General features: G+C 42.3%; 3 protein-coding genes across 5 annotated transcripts in view; 1 reads left to right on the forward strand and 2 right to left on the reverse strand.

The window, feature by feature from the left end:
• Positions 1 to 1,806, forward strand: part of cactin — a 10,998-nt gene extending 9,192 nt beyond the window's left edge. The window contains exons 7-10 of the mRNA XM_085377561.1: positions 114 to 306; positions 486 to 608; positions 704 to 1,026; positions 1,123 to 1,806. Of these exons, the coding sequence (XP_085233687.1) occupies positions 114 to 306; positions 486 to 608; positions 704 to 1,026; positions 1,123 to 1,613 (1,130 nt within the window). The 3' untranslated portion in view covers positions 1,614 to 1,806. The remainder of the gene's footprint in view (positions 1 to 113; positions 307 to 485; positions 609 to 703; positions 1,027 to 1,122) is intronic.
• Positions 1,807 to 2,279: 473 nt separating this feature from the next.
• On the reverse strand, positions 2,280 to 8,471 carry sema4e (semaphorin 4e). Of its 2 annotated transcripts, none has more exons than XM_085377236.1 (15): positions 8,149 to 8,471; positions 6,675 to 6,989; positions 6,368 to 6,513; positions 5,585 to 5,647; positions 5,409 to 5,507; positions 5,201 to 5,300; positions 5,004 to 5,111; positions 4,774 to 4,925; positions 4,452 to 4,630; positions 4,183 to 4,339; positions 3,830 to 4,052; positions 3,587 to 3,702; positions 3,160 to 3,332; positions 3,019 to 3,071; positions 2,280 to 2,909 (listed from the first exon to the last, which is right to left on the reverse strand). In XM_085377236.1, exons 2-15 carry the CDS (start codon positions 6,781 to 6,783, stop codon positions 2,350 to 2,352), a joined length of 2,238 nt encoding a protein of 745 aa, XP_085233362.1. In that variant the 5' UTR covers positions 6,784 to 6,989; positions 8,149 to 8,471; the 3' UTR covers positions 2,280 to 2,349. The 2 variants fall into 2 exon arrangements, with proteins under 2 accessions (XP_085233362.1, XP_085233361.1); XM_085377235.1 differs by lacking the exon at positions 8,149 to 8,471 and adding an exon at positions 7,944 to 8,047.
• Positions 8,472 to 10,493: 2,022 nt separating this feature from the next.
• On the reverse strand, positions 10,494 to 16,262 carry stap2a (signal transducing adaptor family member 2a). 2 transcript variants are annotated; one of them, XM_085378171.1, is made up of 11 exons: positions 16,017 to 16,262; positions 15,105 to 15,176; positions 14,900 to 15,019; positions 14,752 to 14,808; positions 14,516 to 14,667; positions 14,285 to 14,416; positions 14,110 to 14,179; positions 11,019 to 11,121; positions 10,844 to 10,939; positions 10,635 to 10,766; positions 10,494 to 10,549 (listed from the first exon to the last, which is right to left on the reverse strand). In XM_085378171.1, the coding sequence occupies exons 1-11, from the start codon at positions 16,260 to 16,262 to the stop codon at positions 10,494 to 10,496; spliced, it is 1,236 nt and encodes a 411-aa protein (XP_085234297.1). The 2 variants fall into 2 exon arrangements, with proteins under 2 accessions (XP_085234297.1, XP_085234298.1); XM_085378172.1 differs by lacking the exon at positions 16,017 to 16,262 and adding an exon at positions 15,286 to 15,399.
• Positions 16,263 to 17,358: the final 1,096 nt, after the last annotated feature.

A 17,358-nucleotide genomic window follows, 5' to 3' on the forward strand; every position in this document is an offset into this window, starting at 1 on the left:
ATCGTCTCAGTCAAAAGGCACGATGGGTGCTTCGACTTATGAAAGACCGTCAGGAACGGATTAATTTCGTAAGTCGAGGTTCCACTGTATTAATTTATCAGTTTATTTCTCAGGTGATCGTCGTGAGGGCATCAATACAGCTGTGAGCACAGATGTTCAGTCTGTGTTCAAAGGAAAGACATACAGTCAGCTGCAAGCACTGCACCAAAACATTGAGGCAAAGATTCGGGCTGGAGGATCCAATCTTGATATCGGTTATTGGGAGAGTCTGTTGCAGCAGGTCAAAGTCTACATGGCCAGAGCAAGGTATGACAGTGATGTGGCAATGCCCACTGTTTTTGGCTGGCTTAATAAAGTTAAGTCCCATCTTTATGCAACTTAATATCACACTGCTGTCTTTTTTTGGCCAGGGCACTCTTATAGAAGAGATTTGTAATCTCAAGAGTCTGATTGTTTAAAACTAAATCTAACTTTTTATGCTGTAGGCTGAGAGAACGACACCAGGAGGTGTTGCGTCAGAAGTTGTTCAAACTGAAACAGGAACAGGGAGTAGAGAGTGAACCTTTGTTTCCCATCATCAAAGAGGAGCCTAGGAGTGAGGAAGATGAGTAAGTTAAAATGTACAGACCTGAGTTGCAAATTCCTCTTTGCACTATTGCAAGAGGTGCACTGTAAAATCTAAACCAACATTTCCTTATTCCAGTGAGAGAGGAGGGCAAACTAGAGAGAAAAAGAGAAACACTGAAACAGAGCCAGAGGAGGGTCCGTCCACATCTACAGCAGGAAACCAAGATGAGGAAGGTGGCGAAAAGGGTGACAAGAAGGATGGAGAGGAAAAGGATGAGGTTGTGGAGGCTGTTCTGACGGAGGAGGACCTGATCCAGCAGAGCCAAGCGGAGTATGACTCGGGTCGCTACAGCCCAACGTTGCTCATGCAGTCTGAGCTGCCGCTGGACACCCACACGATCACCCCAGAGGAAGACGCACACCGGCTGCAGTTAGCACGCAGACAGCTCCAAGTCACAGGTATGAGATGACAGCAAAGCATCCTCACTGCAGAAATGTATAACCATGCATATTGGGAACTGTAGCCTCACTGTTTTCCCACTTTCTGTCTGTCAGGTGATGCCAGCGAAAGTGCAGAGGACGCCTTTGTGCGACGGGCCAAGGAAGGCATGGGCAACGATGAGGCCCAGTTCAGCGTTGAGTTTCCGGTCACTGGGAAAATGTACCTGTGGGCAGACAAATACCGCCCCAGGAAACCACGCTTCTTCAACAGGGTCCACACAGGCTTCGAGTGGAACAAGTACAACCAGACACATTACGACTTCGACAACCCTCCCCCTAAGATAGTCCAAGGTTACAAGTTCAACATCTTCTATCCAGATTTGATTGACAAGCGATCCACGCCGCAGTACTTCCTCGAGCCCAGTCCCGACAACAAGGACTTTGGGATTTTAAGGTTCCACGCGGGCCCGCCATATGAGGACATTGCTTTTAAGATCGTAAACAGGGAGTGGGAGTACTCGCACCGACACGGCTTTCGCTGTCAGTTCGCCAATGGGATCTTCCAGCTTTGGTTCCACTTCAAGAGGTATCGCTACAGGAGATAAATGCCACAGATCAGTACGGACCAAAGCCGCCAGTGACTGGGTTTTACACATGCTGTACAGTAAAGGTGCTTTGTTGTTTTTGTTTTAGCTGCTCTCTTAGAAAAGCAGTATTAAAGCTTCAAATCACTGTACTGATGTCTAAGAAAGCAGAACTGTAATTTAGTCAAAAAGTTACACATTAAAGATTTTTTTTCCCCCATTCTCCTTTTGGCCACTGGTTAATGGGTTTCATACAAACTTCACGTTAGAGATGAAACAGTAAGCATTTTAAACTCGCTGAAACAACTTAAAGAACATATAGATTTTGTTTAATTACAATAAAACAAAGTCTTGGTACCTAGTGGTTACAGAATAAGTGGCTCGATTTCAATTACTGTACATTCCCTGTTTAACAAAAAAAAAAAAAAAAAAAAAAAATCAAACCAGTCATTGCAACATATTCCAATCTGTGGTACTTAAAACAATTAGTAGGAATTTGAGCACAAACCTGCATATAAAACAAAGGCAGGAATTCAAGTACATCATATTTGTACCAAAAATAACTTAGTTTTATCAGTTTTGTTTATCAAAACAAGCATTTGAAATGTTTTTACATCCAAGTTTCTATGCAAATATTACCGCTGAACCCCTATTCTCATTAGTTCAGGGCAGAAATGAAACTGTTTCTGTCCCCCCCGCATTGATTTGACTCTAAAGTCTATCTTTGTTAATGTCATGCGCTTCAGCTTTGTGACTCTCAGTGTTGGTTGTTGTTACTGTTGCTGCTGATGACCACAGACTTTTCCTCTCTGGGTGCAGCTTGGTAGCTCACACCAGAGTGTAAAGCCTCCTGGTTCTGGCTCTCCTGAGATTGCTCTTCACTTTTACTCTTAAAGCAACTCCAAGGCATACACAGATGGCCTTTGTAAAAGTTCCAGGCCAAAAGGGCAAAAAAAGCAAGCCCCAAAAGAGCACATGCAACCTGCAGTCCTGTAACTGATGCACAATCAGTCTGAGCTTGGGTATCCAGTGTCCTATCACCTGAGTCTGATAGGTCAATTGTGACCAGATGCTCAATTACAGTTATGCTGTGCTTTTTAGCTCTGGAGTGCTCCACAGACAAGCAGCGGTAATGACCGGCATCGCTTAATGAAACATTCTGGATCAGAAGTCCGTCTTGTAGCTGAAGTGCAGCTGAAGGCGTCAGATCAATATTGTTCTTCTGCCACATGATTTTTCCCAAGCTGGAAAGGGGTAGACAGCTGAGCTTCAGGTCCTCACCTTCCCGGACGGACAAATTCACAGGCTTGATAGGGTCTGAAATTTCAACAGACACCCATAAATCCATTTTCAGTTTGACAACTGCAACAGATCACATGCAGAAATGTGCAAACTCCAGAAGATTCAGTTTCATGAATAAACTCACCAGCATCAGGGCAGAGGGAAGCATCTCCAACTTTCAAACTTTGAATTATTTCACTACCAAAAAAAGAGCAAGTAAATGGAAAATTAGTTTGCATATACAACATCAATATCACTTGGTCCTTGTCTTTAAAGTGATGCCTACCGGTGTGATTTAGAAATGAAAACGCATTTCCCCAGAGCACTGTTCCAGCCACAGTACGGGTCTCTGGCTAGAACACAGTCCATACAGGATGAGGACCTCTCACAGGTGGCCAGTGGTATCTGGGCTACTCCAGTGTCTGAGCCTGCATAGAGCTGACCATGTACATCTTGGATCTATGACAGAAACACAGAGCACCGATGATGCTGATGTACATTGACACCAAACATATTGAACCTGTTTATTCTTTCTGAGAAGACTCTTTATAAATAACTTAAATATGTGTTTTTTCACATTCTTGATGAATCCCGTCTTGCTGAAGGATAAAAAATAAATAAATAAAAATGTAATGGAATTCCTGAAACAATATCACTACTGAGGCATCAGCTGTGATATAAACTTTTTTAAATGAATGGTTATCTCAAATTACCGTGATATTTGAGAATTTAAGAATCTTGATTGGCTGACGGGGGTGGAAGATTTGTACTTCCTCTATGATGAACATCTCTCCGTCGTAGTTCACAGCTTTCAGCACTGTGCCTTTGTCTTTTGTATAAAAACAAGAAAACATATTTACATGCATAAAGTCCAGTATGCTTACCACTGTTAAGTCATCAAAAACAGCAAAATGGACAATAAACAGGAAGTGACAGAATGATGTACTGATGCAAACCTGTGCCTATAAACATCACGGGGTACTTGTTGCCATCTGCAGCTTTCATTTGGTTTACTATGATTTGTGTGAATGTAGCTCCTCTGCGCACCAATAGAGGTTTATCTCCTATTGGCTGGATAACCTGGTCCATGAGGGGCTTGTCCTTGACAAACTGAAGGGTTCGGTCTGGTAGATCCAAAGTTTCATGTATGCCTGCTTTACGAGCTGCATTATTTATACACTAGCAAAGGATCAACAAAAAGGAAAGAGAGAGCAGGGTGCAAAAAGGAATCAGCTTCCTGCTAGGGTTTTCTTTAAAAAAATAAAATAAAATAAAATAAAATGCACAAGGGAATTTTGGGAAGACTTACAGCTCCAGGCCGAGGGACGGGCACTTCTCCGCTATACATCACCCACTTAACAAAGGAGGTTTCTACGGGGACTGGGGTCTTGTACTTCCCCTCTGCAAACACTCGGCTTATGTCTGACACGCGGTACGCACACACTGCAGACAAGTCTGATGTGTCCCTTAAATAAACACACACACCAAACATGCAGGACATCTTAGCCAACTGGTGTCCTAAAGACATAAAAGAGGAAGTTAGCCTTTTCCTTCTTACACAAACATGTCCAAACTTACAACTGTGCTGTGAAGACGGTGTAAAAAATACAGCTCTTCCAATCCTTCTCGGGGTCACACCAGCGGTATGCGTCCCGGATAATGTACGGCAGCTGGGACTCCAGCACCGGACAGTCTATTCTAGCTTTCAAGAAGGTTGTCCACTTTTTCTGCAAAGTCCTTAGACCGCCAAGATCCCCCTGTGAACACAGAAATTCATAACAGGAGGAAAAATACACATAGCAACGAAACAACGGAAAGGGCTGCAGGAGCACAAATGGAAGAAGTGCCATTTATGTGCCATTGTCATTGGAAGTGCATGCAATGTAAAACCTTTTATCACCTTGCAGACGCGGGCCACGCGGGACACCACCAGTTTGTTGTAGCAGTCACACTCCACAGCGGTCTCACTAAAGAACAGGTAAACTTTGTCGTCATCTCCGCTTTCACTTTCCTTGCTCTCTTGCATCTGAGCCATGGAAACAAAGGTGGGCTCTGGCACAAGAAGAAAAGAAATCTTTAACTTTGACTCAACTAATAGGTTTAAAAATTTTTTTTTTTTTTATATCTTACCATTAAGCCAGGAGCTTTTAAACTCAGTCCGTATGTTACCAGACGAGCGTATTAGGACGGGTTCAGAGCCGAGGAAGTTCATTGACGTGGCTGAGTAAAGATCATCACCTAACGAGACCAGAGAGCAAAAGAAAATCTGTTTGCTCTGCTAATCTTTTCAACAGGTTTCTTAGTGTAGTTGGCAAATTTCTACCTACCTGCCATGATTGAAGCGTATCTCTGGAAAGGATCAAATGGACACTTCCCTTTGCCATCCTCCATCTCCTTCTCAAAAGTCAATGCATCACCTGAAAAGGACTGCACCGGCAAACACCGTTTTATCTTTGGAATTATTCTGCACTTATTGTGAAGCTGATGAAAAGCCACAAAAACCATCTATTCAATCAGTTAGTGAATTTATCTCACCACGTATTTGCACTCGGGATCAAAAGCATTGGTTCCACACACATACATTCTGTCATCTCCCACCTCATGCAGGATCCTGATATAGTTCAAGCACTCCGTCTGTGAAAGGAATTCAAGAACCAGTGACTGCCTCTGCTTAATGTAAATTGACCTTTACAAAACTACAATTAACCAACCTCTGCATTTTTTCCTTTGTTTTTACATTCTGTCTTTTTTGCTGGAGTTGCTTCCCATGCAGCCTAAAATATAAAAAACACAATTTTGGTCACACTTCAAAAAAATTAATAGAAGTTCTGTTGAATAGGGTAAAGTTTGGGCCTGTCATAATAACTGATTGATGACAAACGTTATGACAAGTCCACAACTCTGACATTGCTTTCATTACTGGTCACACTACTCTGTGTGGTAGGAGAACATGTTTCTCAGGGCTAACAGGTTTTCTGCTGTACAGAACAATACTTCCAACGTTTACATTTTTTTAAAGGAAGCACAGCTGCTGTTAAGATGGTTAAACTGTGAAGATGTGGCTAAAATTGTTGCTGAACAGGAAGTGTTGCGGCTCAAATGAGATGATCTGCTTTAGTATGTCTGCTAGCTTTGTTTACACTGTGTTAAGAATCAACGGTCAAATACGCCATGATACTTGCCATTTTTTGACTGTAGCTGATCATTAATAAGGTGCAATCTGAGGTGAAAACAGGATAAATTCATGTGAAGGAAGAGTAATTTAAGGACAAAGTTTTAAACAGGTTTTTTTCCCATCTTTGAAAAATGTGTCAAAACTCTGGTTATGAGACTTCCTGTTAAGCTGGTGGTATGGTATGGTATGGTATGGGAAATGGTCTTATCGGCTATGTTGGGCACTTGCCCTGGATTGGTGAAAGAGATTGCTTTAAAAGGAATAAAGTGGGTGCTGCCTGTTAAAAAAAACAAACAAACAAAAAAAACGGTGTTCTTACTGAAGCACGTTTCTGGGAGATGTTATAGAGGTCAAGTGCGTACACTTTTTCCCTAGCACCAAGCATGAGCACGCCTTTATCTTCTATCAACAGCATGGTGGAGTAGTTATAGACATCATTCTCACTAAAAAAACGAGCATTGTCCCCTAAGGGAAAAAAAAGAGACAGCAGACAAATGATTAACTCGGCAACCACCAGTGATTAAATCCCATTTCCTTTTGAGTCAGTCCAAATTATATGAGCTAACACAAGCTGACGCACTGTAAGTCAAGTTGCAAGTTACACAAGACAAAAGAGCAGCGCTTACTGTGATAAGGCACAGATCTGCGGGGGATGCAGTTCAGTGGTAAGTTTTCCTTGGCCATCAAGGCCAGAGGCAGCAGGCAGAAGACAGTGAGGGACAGCAGCAGATTCATGGCTCCTTTTGCTCAAGCTCAGAGGATTTTTGGCTTTATCGTTTCCTCAACAGTCAGTCATAGAGCGGTAAAGGCGGCAGGGTGGCATCTATGACGTGATGTGGTCTGTGGTGTTTGAAGGGTAGCAGCCCCTTTACTGGCCCCGCTCTGCAGGCTGTCCATGGGGAGATGGATGGCACGGACCAAAGACACAAAGGCGATGGGGGCTGAAAAATACAAGGGTGTACAAGATATTAAAAACGGTTCATGAGTAAAGAAGGAAAAGTATAGAACCTTAATGGATGTACAGCACAACACCAGGACAATAGCTGACAGGGGTAAACATTAAAGTGCATCAAAACAAAGTGTAAGAAACTTAGCCAAAAAAAAAGGGGGGGGGGGGGGGGGGGGGGAGAAAGAAAAGAAAAAGTAAAGGAATCGCCAGAAAGGACAGAGTGAGCTAAAGTCAGCACTGCAGTAATTCTGTCAGTGCCATAGTGATGTTAATGCAGGGCCATGAAAAGCATTCAGCAGGGTGCAGGGATGTCAACCTCAGCTCTCCTGCAGCACCAAGCACCGAAACAATGAAAGATTCACACAGAGTGCCAAATTCTGGGCTCGATTAGAGACGAGCTCTTGCACAAAGTTGGCTGCAAGGAAGTTAGATGCAAGAGTGGTTTCACTGCACAGAGCAAGAAACTGAGGTAACCTTTAATTAGGTCGTTGTTACAAAAGGAGCATCTGTTTTCATTACTCTCACAGTAATCAAATTTGAAGTAATGATGTGTGTGTTACCTGATGAGCCACAACATGTCAGAGAATGCACCCCGATAAGATTATTTAGCCTTGAGGGCCAATCCCAGCTTCACTCTACACCCACACGCAGGCGCACACGCACACACTCACAGCACAATGCCTCTCATGTTTACGTTCAACTGAATCTGGACAGTAGAACAAACCCGATAAGTGTGTGAAAATCAATGTAGAAACAAAAATCCATAAAATAAATGAGAATTTAACAGTACGCTACTTAGCTAAACTAGTTATAATAATAGTAATAAAGTACGTTACCCCATGTAGTGAAGCTTTAACGTGAAATTCACCCTGAAGCTGTTAATAAAGTAGCTCTTGCAGGTTAGCTAAGAGTGAGCAAACACTCGAATCACAAGTTAATGTCTTACCTGCGCACGGACACACCCCAAGGTTTCCTCTAAGAAAAAAAAATAGTCCCAGCACCTGTTTACGACATATTTCACCACCGCTTCACGGATAGTTTGATAGTTTAAAAAACAAAAACAAATAAACAAGGCAAAATCAAAAACTCCCACATACCTTTAGCAAACACTCAATAAAAGTGTGAACAACTGAGACTAACGTCTAACGTACCCCAGAGGTGTCAGACGTTGGCCGTAGCCAGCAGCTTCACTGAGATTTATTATCTGCAAGCTTGCGTCTAAAAATCAGCGACCGCACAAAAAATTAAAAAGGAAAGGCGCTCAAGCAACGGCTCAGCAGCCCGTCAGCCTCCAGTGAGTGTTTCTAAAGACACAGCGGTGCTTCGTTTCTGTCCACAGCCTCTCTCAGCGGTCATATCCCTCGGTCGGTGAAAGGATCTGAATGGCCGGGGCTCCTACTCCGGACAGCCGCGCAGGGTTTTTTTTTTTTTTTTTTTAACTAGTCCCCCACACCCCTTCAGAGTGTGGCGGAAGGCGCTGACCTCCGGTCTGATTAAGTGTTCGTTATAGTACTACTACTGTCGGTAGAAGGCACAGCTGACTCCAGCTGGGCGGATCAGGTAAACCGTAAAAACACCTGGCAGCGTGTCCAAACAGGAGTGATGAAGCAATGCAACATAGCAGGGCGGCGTGTTGTTATCTGCCCTCCACGATGGAAACGATGTATTTACATTAATGCCACCATCATCTCCCTGCATGTGCAATATTCTGGCACTATAATAATCCTGCACATGCACAGAAATATGAAAAGCGCAGAGAACTGATGCATATTTGTTATGATCTTATAGTTACATTTGATTGAGACGCCACAAATCAAGAGAAAGGTTGTAGAGAAAGGGGAGATAGAGGGTTAGCCACTTTGTTATTAAACAAAGAAGCATGTTTGACAAGGTAAATAGATTGATTTTTCTTCTAACTTAGCAAAACCTCAGACTTTAAAAATATTCTCCTTGCTTCCAATTGAAACCAAATGTCTAGCCGTATTTCTGGCAAGACATTTCTAACCGTTTAAATGTGTAGAAACTGTCGATTACATATTAACATTTATTTCTGATAGTTGTCGAGATCGTGGACTAAAATCGCAATAATCCCCATGTTAATACCTTAACTTTTAACCTAAAAGATTTTTTTTAAAGGAAAAACAGGGCACCAATAGTCTTTCTAATCATCAACTGATAACAGTGGAATTTATCAATACTATCTCGATAACAAGAGGCCTTAACTCACAACGGATCCATGCAAAAACACATTTAATTCTTCAGATATCCAACTACCTTTGATAATAATAAAGTAGACGAGACAATCATGTACCAACATACAAGAAACTGTTCACTGCAAGACATTTAAGAGTCATTTGACACTGATCTGTAAACGTTTTTTACACGTAGAGTTACTTGTCGTTGTTTGAGCACCTTCAGACCTATAATCAGTTAACTGTAGTGCAGCTGGAAAAAAAAACTATAACAAAAGTTTCAGGTTTACTCTGCAAAGTAAAGGGGTTGACCTATTGAAAGTGATTGTGCTCATTAGGGTTATGGGACAGATGTACCACAAGAGGGCGCCCTCACTTATGACTACAGTAGACTGATTTTTTTTCTTTTTCCCTTTTTCTTACAGAGGAACAGAAATCATCTAGAGTTACATACAGTCTGTGGTTTCCAGGCAGGTCTGGTCAATCATAGCACCATACAATAGCACGTACACAAGAGAAGAGAATAAGGAAACACGCACAACACAGTTAAAGTTGAGCTGTAAATGAGCTACATTGTGTCAACAGCAGTGTTAATGGTTGCTTATCAGTCAGATGTAGGACTCGGAGCAGGCAGGCAGAGAGTGTGCAGCTAAGTTGTATTGTTATTATTCCAGTCATGCTACATGTAGTGATGTGAATGAGGTGACTCAAGGAGCTGAGCATGCCTGGATTTGTCTCATGTCAGAGTTTGTTGCATTGGAGTTGATCATGGCAGTCTACATGTTGTTTTTTAAGTGGTTTCCAGTGTTGTAGCAGCAGTTTAGCACCCAGTATTTTTTTCATTTATTTGTTTGTTTTTTTGGCTCAAACAGGAAAACATGAGGCTCAACTGGAGGTCCGATATGTGCCAGTCCTTCTGTGAGTGATTCATAGTTCTTGTGGACTGTATTTTTGCTCGGAGGCAGGTTGTAAACAATATTATGCAACTGGACAACGCGCAAGTGGGTCATCAGCCAACCAGGGCGGGCAGCATTTTGAGAGATTGCATGAAAGTAATCTGTGATAACCAGTCGGTCTTGCTCTTAGGGAGCTAGCCAGAGTCAGTTAACTCATGTCAAATCTAACAACATAAATACTGAAACAAACATACACAGTTTTAAGGTTCCCCAAGAGAAAGTAGTGGTTCTGTAGTCCCTTGTCTTCCACATTGAAGGCACAGGATGAGCACGTAGCTGCAGTGAGAGTAGGTTTGGCACCGAAGATTGTGTATGCTGTGACAGGAAGTCCCTCCCAATCAGTAAAAGTCACTCCTGACTCGCTCGTCTCTTCTCCAGCTTCATTTTCAGCTCCTCATTGAGCGCTGTGGACAACCAGGGATAAACAATTTGGGATTAAAGGACTGCAGATAAACTGCCGCCAATGAAATCAGCACATCTTGTACTCACTCTGTGTGAGAGGTGAAGGGGAGAGGATGAGTCGTCTCATCGGGTTGCTGGGCGAGGCCGGGACTGGTGAGGTCAGAATGCGACGGTCTGGGGCGGGGGACCTGGACAGGGGACTGCTGGAGGACCAACGATCTGCACCAGAATGGGAGCAGTGATCACGATATACTCTCTGCCTCTCATTGCACATGGTTTATATGACCGGCACAAACCTTGTTTTGGAGGAAGGACAGGGGCCCTAGGCAGGGGGCTTGAGGGGGCAGTGTGGAGGATCCTCTCTCCATTCTCATCATTGGCAGAAACATATGCTGATGACATAAACTTAACAAAATTAGTATTAAGAATTTGTTTAAAAAGGTGGGTGAGAAATGTTTAGTAATGCCTCACTTATATTCTCCTCATAAGGCTCCTCGAGTAGGAAAGGCTGAAGAGTTCCTGCTGTTTTCTCTACTAGTGCATCAATGACCTCATGAAGAGTGGCACAGGGGATCTGCAAGAAGATACCTCTGTGTTATAATAATAATAACAATAAAAACAATAACATTAACTTAAAACACACAGCTACAGTGTGTTTCATAGTTTGGATAAGCTTTACATTAAAAATAAGTATACATAATCTAGCATACAGACAAATAGTCAATCATATGTTATTGACATACTCACCTCCATATACTCATTAGATCTAAACTACGGCTAAAAAAATAATGGGAGAAAGATGAAGGGAAAGATAATCTATAAAAAATTAGTTTTCAGCAGTTGTTAAAAACAAAACACAGATTCACCCGACCTGATAGGCTGAGGGAAGCTGTTCTAAAGTTTGGGCACTCCAACTTCAAAAGCATCTCAATATCACCTCAGGCTTAAAAGTAAAAACGTGGAACACTTCAAAGAACCTGTTCAGATAAACTGACAGGCTGAGCAGCAAGAATAGAGGTGCCTCATCAGGGCCAGTGACTTTTTAATAGCAATCTTAAAGTTGTAAATTATGAAATGACAGCGACCGATTTTTGCAGCGTTTTTTTAAATGAAAGAATCAAGTCTGGATTCCCTTGGAGGTGTATTTCAAATTTCAGTTGCAGGTCAAAAATAATACCAAGGTTTTTAGAAGATCTGATATTGGTGGAGATGGGGAACAATGTAATTGGCTGGCCTCCCTGGAGAAATTGTCAGGGCTGAACACAAGAGCCTCAGTTTTACCAGTGTTGAGATGGAGAAAATGTAAATGCATGCAAATATTAATGGCAGTGAAGCATTTGCTGAGGTAGGAGAGGGCCCTGAGGTTGTTGGGCCTAACAGAAAAGTATAGCCGTGTATCATCAGCATAGCAAAGTAGCTGTTAAGCAGAAGACCGAGGGGTACTGCATATAAACAAACAAAAACCGGTCCAAAGATTGAGCCTTGGGGACTCCACATACAAGAAGCACAAATGAGGACATATAAGTGTTAATATGAAGTATAGCCCTGATTCTCCTGCTTTCTTCAATCTCTCTACTCAAATTTAGAATTTATGTCTTACAGTTCTATTTTCAAATAATGTTTTTAAGGCCTGTGTGCCAAAATATCCACAAAAATCCTCAAAACCTGAAAACTCAAAAAGCTTTAAAGGATTAATGTGAGGACAGAGCTATATTTGATTTGGACCAGCTGTCAGTACAGAGAAAATAACAGCTCTGAAGAGATCTGAAACATCAAGTTTGTATCTGACATCCTGCATAAAAGCTCTTTATTTAAAAAAAAAAATATCCAACATAGAGCATCATGGTTAAGTAGCTGTGATTCACAATAAAAGAGGTGAACTGAGACCCGTGTTTTTAATAATCTCATGCATCAGTCTGATCAGTTGGATTTAAGCGGTTTGATGTTTGCAAAAATAAACAAACAACAACACACATTTCTTCAATAAAAACACAGCCATGATGTAATGTTAAAATTCTGAATCTATAACAGTAAGGTCTATAAGTTTTTTGATCAGGCCACAATTTTGTGAATTTTGGCTCTGTGCACCACCAGGATTGATTTGAAATGATGCAAATAAACTCTTTGACTCTTAACTTTGATTCAAGACAAAAATAAATAGCATTGCCCATACAGAAACTACATCATTTTTTTATATAAAAACTTAAACATTGTTTTCAGAGGGATTATTTTCAGTGCTTGAATGCAATCCTTTGCATACAAGGATTCTCTGTTGTCTGGAACTCATGGATATCACCAAACAATGTGGTTCCTTCTCTGTGATGCTCTGCCAGGCCCTTATGTGCAGCTGCTTTTGGTTGCTGCTTGTTAGTGGATTTCTGGGTTTTTTTCCCTTGCACAGGTGAAAAGCATGCTCATTTGAACGGAGATCCTGAGACTCACTCAACCACTTTCATTTCACTTCTCTGGCTTATCAAGCTCCTGGGTTACTTTTGCTATAACCTTTTCAAACTGTACCTTTTTTACTCAAAATGTATACATCCATTTCAAAGTTCACCCACTTACTTCACTTATGAGCAGTCATATCATCAGTAAACACTGGTGGACTTTGTTCCACTGGCAGCCATGCATGCACATGCTATAACGCTAATTCTGGTGTATTTTACAGCCGGTGTGATCTACTTTGGATCGTGTGCTGTTATTTTCCTTCTGCCCACTCTTCCCATTCTTGAGATAAAAGTTCATCTTGGTTTAATTTTAGCAAAGAATCTTATTGCACAATAATATATTGCTTTCTGTTTCCAAGCAAAGTCTAATCTGATCTTATTGTTCTTAAACGTAAACAGTGGTTTTTGTGTCTTGCCGTAAACCGTCTGCACATTCGTGAAGGCGTCTCTTGATTGCAGGCTTTGACAATGATACACTTACAGTGCCTCCTCGAGTGCTCTTAACTGGCTAGATGTTGTGAAGGGGTTTTTAATCAGTTAATTCCACAATCATCCACTTTACTTGTCTGTTATAGTCTTTAACATCTTTTAGTGTTGCTGAGCTGGAGAATGAAAGTATTTTTAAAAGCAGGTTTCGCCATTTGAAAGCCATAGTGATGACACTTGTGGCAGTTATTTATATGTGTCATCTGACCTAACTTTGATGGTCACTGAGATATAAAAGAATCCGCAGTCAAATCTGATAAACATTTTAAAAATGTGCTGACTTAACACCAAAATAAGATTTAAAATCACTGCTTTGTTACAAGTCTTGTATCTTGTGTCTCCTAAATGAAAAAAGGCACCCATGTCCACAATGTGTAATTACTTTTGAGCCTGTGAAAATGCTGTAGTTTCTAAATGGCTGATGCAATAATTGTTAAAATCCTTCCTTTTCTTTGTGTTTATGTCAATCACACCATTCCTGATCCACTGTGGTGTACACTAGAAAAATTAAACCTCTTCTCCTTTTCCTAATACTCATGAATCTGAAAGTAGGTCAGTTATACTAACATGTTTTACATTCCTCTTATGAAATGTTGTAAAACTGTAACTGATGACACTTGTGCACTTACAGGATTTTCAACATCAATGACATAACCACCTTGGTCCCTCTGTGTGACTCTGTAATGTCTGAAAACTGACCTGGAGCCACAAAAAAGAAAAAGACAGCATGTAATGATATTCTAGTTAACCTTTGATGTTTGTGATTTTGTAACTGCGGTTTTCAGATATTCAGAATGTGTTTACCCGTTGAGATCCTGTCGAGTAGTAACGGCCAACGAGCATCCGTCTCTGCCTGGACGAAGCAACATGTTGCCACAGTCTGGGTGTCTCTCTAAAAGGACTTCAGCCTCCGTCCGGGACACAGGCCGAAAACATCTGCAGATGAAACACACAGTATTACAGTTAATGTGGTGATATACCAAAGCCACTTTAGCTGCAGTGCATCTTCTCTATGTAGCACAGAGGAGCGCTCACGGTGGGATCTCTCCTACTAAAGGAACGGAGAGAGGCGAAGGAGGAGCTCGTGCAGGATTGCGACTTCTCCGCCTGGCTCTTTCTTTGTCCACCACCTCCTGTAGCATTTGTAGCTGCCCCGGCAGCAGTGTGAGATAGGATGGTACATTCAGCTGTAATTGGACAGGAAAAACATGTGAGAGGCAGGCTGGTACAGGGACGCAGGGACAGCAGCTGTGTAAAAGATTAACACCTACATCTATAACAGAGTAGAGGAATCCTTTCCACAGCTCCCGTGATTCCAAGTTTGGTGCCTGGAAAAGACAGCAGCAGCATTTTCTGTCTCAGCAAAGATTTGTTAATTTTAGCATCTTTGCGTCTGAGTGTGTGAGCCAAGTGGCTTACTGTGAGTTTGGTCTCTCCATCCTTCATTTGGAGGATGAGCCTAGCTGCCTCTAGGTTTCTGTCCCGGCTGCAGTCGTCCTTCAGGGACACAAAGCCGCTGAGGTCCAGCTTCTCCACATACTGTTGCACACATAATTATATTTTAGTGCCAGCACACTATTATATGAAAAAAGACACACAAGATGCTATATAATCTGGAACTTACATGAGTGTCCTTGGCGTTGTTGAAGAAATACAAAGAATTCCCACACAGGCACGTCCACAGCCGCCTGGATGCCTGTCACATACAGATGGACACACAGACCTAACTAAAAATGTTAAACCAAAAAGGGCCAGTGCTGTCTTCCCTGTCAGTGTAATGGATATTTTCCTTTTATCACCCCCACATTTCCTGTCCCTGGAGATGGCTGTAGTGAGTGAGCCTCAGCTGCTGTCAGTCTGTGGCCATGGATCACTGCGACACCCTGCACCTGAGCCATGCTCACATTACATGTCCACATTGCATTAAAAAGGAGCCTAATCAGAGAGGGGTAGGACACCTGGGGAGTGTCTTCTTTATCGTCTTCCCTATAAATAAAGCTAATACGTGAAAGTATCCTTGGGCAAAACTGCCAATTTCTCTGTGTAACTTTATTTGAAATCTAGGATATGTATTTCAGAGATCAGACTGGCGGATCAATAATTCAAAAGATTGAGTGTCTGTGAGTCAGCTAATGGATTCTGAGTGGAAACACTTGGCTGGGGTACCGTTTGTGACAATCAGATGCCCCGTTATCAACAAAATACAGTCCTGTTCGGTTCATGTGGCAATAACATGTAATGTTCGACAGCAGTCGTGATTTCTGTCATTCAGACGCTGTGATTAGATGCTACATCGTTGCATGCTTTGCCTCCAATATGCTTCACCGCTGTGTGAATTAAATAAATCCCCGCCAGCAGCAGCAGTGCAGTTTCGCCTCACCCATTCTCGCACAATAAGGAAGTTGACAGCTCTCTGGGAATGGTGGCTCAGCCGGTGTGCGGTCCATACACACATATACACACACACCGACTTCCAGCATCTACAGGACGCGCCGAAACCAAAATACGGCAATTGATGTGCACCGGGTGAGCCTACCTTTTCTTTCGGTCCTCGCTTCTCCAGGTACCCTTCGTAGTAACAGGGCGGGAGCTGTGCCCGCTGCCCCCCTGGTCCGGAGCGCTGCCTGACGGGTGCAGCCGCCATGAGTGTCGCTGGCTGGCCACCGAACGAGGACAAAGGGGCGCTGAGTAATTCGGGGACTGACACGCCTTCCCCGATGAGATAGTGCCGTGGCAATAATCCAACAGCTGGCTGATGCAGCCTGCTGTGTCTGGGGGTCATGCAGACGGGTGGTTATAGAGATTAAAAATAGGATGACTGGGGGATGAAGTCCAAAGTATTGAGATGTTTAGTGAGCAAGAAAAAAAAAGAGCATTTGTCGAAACGTCAAAATATGTATTGTGTGATAATCAACGAAAAAAAAAAAAAAAAAAAATCAAAACAAAAACTGTAGCAGTTTAGTTTTACACAGACACACGGGACAAATTACTTAACATTTATTTAAAGAAGCAAATGGACAGCATTCATTCATACACCACATTAATTATACAATACACAAGATTACATTTAGCATAGAGGTAATTCATACATCCTAAAGATAATCCAGGATAATCCCACTTTTAGTCTCAACATTTCTCCCTATTGTGTCACAGTTACAAAAAATGAGGCATTGCATATGGCAAAAGCTAGAATAAAAAAAACATACAAAAAGTTAGGCTACTTTCACAGAAAATTCAAAAGCGTGCATGATGGGGGGGAAAAGAAATAAAAGCTTTATTTCCACAGTAAGAGCAGCAGCTGACAAAAGCTGATCTTAGCCCTTTGTTCTTCATGAATATTATACAAGCTACAGAACAGCTCAACCTGAGCCCCTGAGTCCCTGACCCTCCTCCTCTCCTAAACTTGGGAAGGGGGCTTTTGATTAGGTGTAATGAGGCATGTAAACCCACACCTGAACCACAATTATTAGTCTGCTATGCCAAACCCCCGGTGCAATGCATACCACTAATAACAGAGCACAGATGCAAGCAAAACATTAAGAGGTATCTACTGTGATAGCAATGATGGTATTATGGACTGGGAGACTGAGCCTCAGAGGCACCGTGGGCTTGGGATGGGGTAGATAATGAGAAAGGGGGTAGGGGCACAGGGGCAGGTGGTGAATAACGCATAGTGGGGGAGGGCATAATCCAGTGCTGTGTGCCCTTGCCTGCTGAAAAGACCTGTCTGTTCCACTCTCAGTTTAAATGGAGATGGGAGAGATGAGTGGGGCAGGGGGCGGTCTAACAAGGGGATCATGACAAGAGGAGAAAGTTGGCATTCTAGTGAACAGCACAGACCATGACAGTTCATAGTTTGCTTGTAATAGGCTTAATTG

The sequence above is a fragment of the Diplotaxodon limnothrissa genome, linkage group LG18 (genome assembly GCF_057381915.1).
Source record: "Diplotaxodon limnothrissa isolate DT_005_m linkage group LG18, D_limnothrissa_male_GT1.1, whole genome shotgun sequence".
Classification (NCBI taxonomy): domain Eukaryota; kingdom Metazoa; phylum Chordata; class Actinopteri; order Cichliformes; family Cichlidae; genus Diplotaxodon; species Diplotaxodon limnothrissa.

Coding starts and splice junctions, on each gene's coding strand:
- stap2a (XM_085378171.1), bottom strand. CDS start 16,262: ATGACCCCCAGACACAGCAGGCTGCATCAGCCAGCTGTTGGATTATTG. Junction 14,809..14,899: donor ATGGAGAGACCAAACTCACA/GTAAGCCACTTG, acceptor TGTCTTTTCCAG/GCACCAAACTTGGAATCACG. Junction 14,668..14,751: donor TCCTCTACTCTGTTATAGAT/GTAGGTGTTAAT, acceptor GTCCAATTACAG/CTGAATGTACCATCCTATCT.
- sema4e (XM_085377236.1), bottom strand. CDS start 6,783: ATGAATCTGCTGCTGTCCCTCACTGTCTTCTGCCTGCTGCCTCTGGCC. Junction 5,301..5,408: donor ATCCCGAGTGCAAATACGTG/GTGAGATAAATT, acceptor TTGCCGGTGCAG/TCCTTTTCAGGTGATGCATT. Junction 5,112..5,200: donor ATACGCTTCAATCATGGCAG/GTAGGTAGAAAT, acceptor TGGTCTCGTTAG/GTGATGATCTTTACTCAGCC.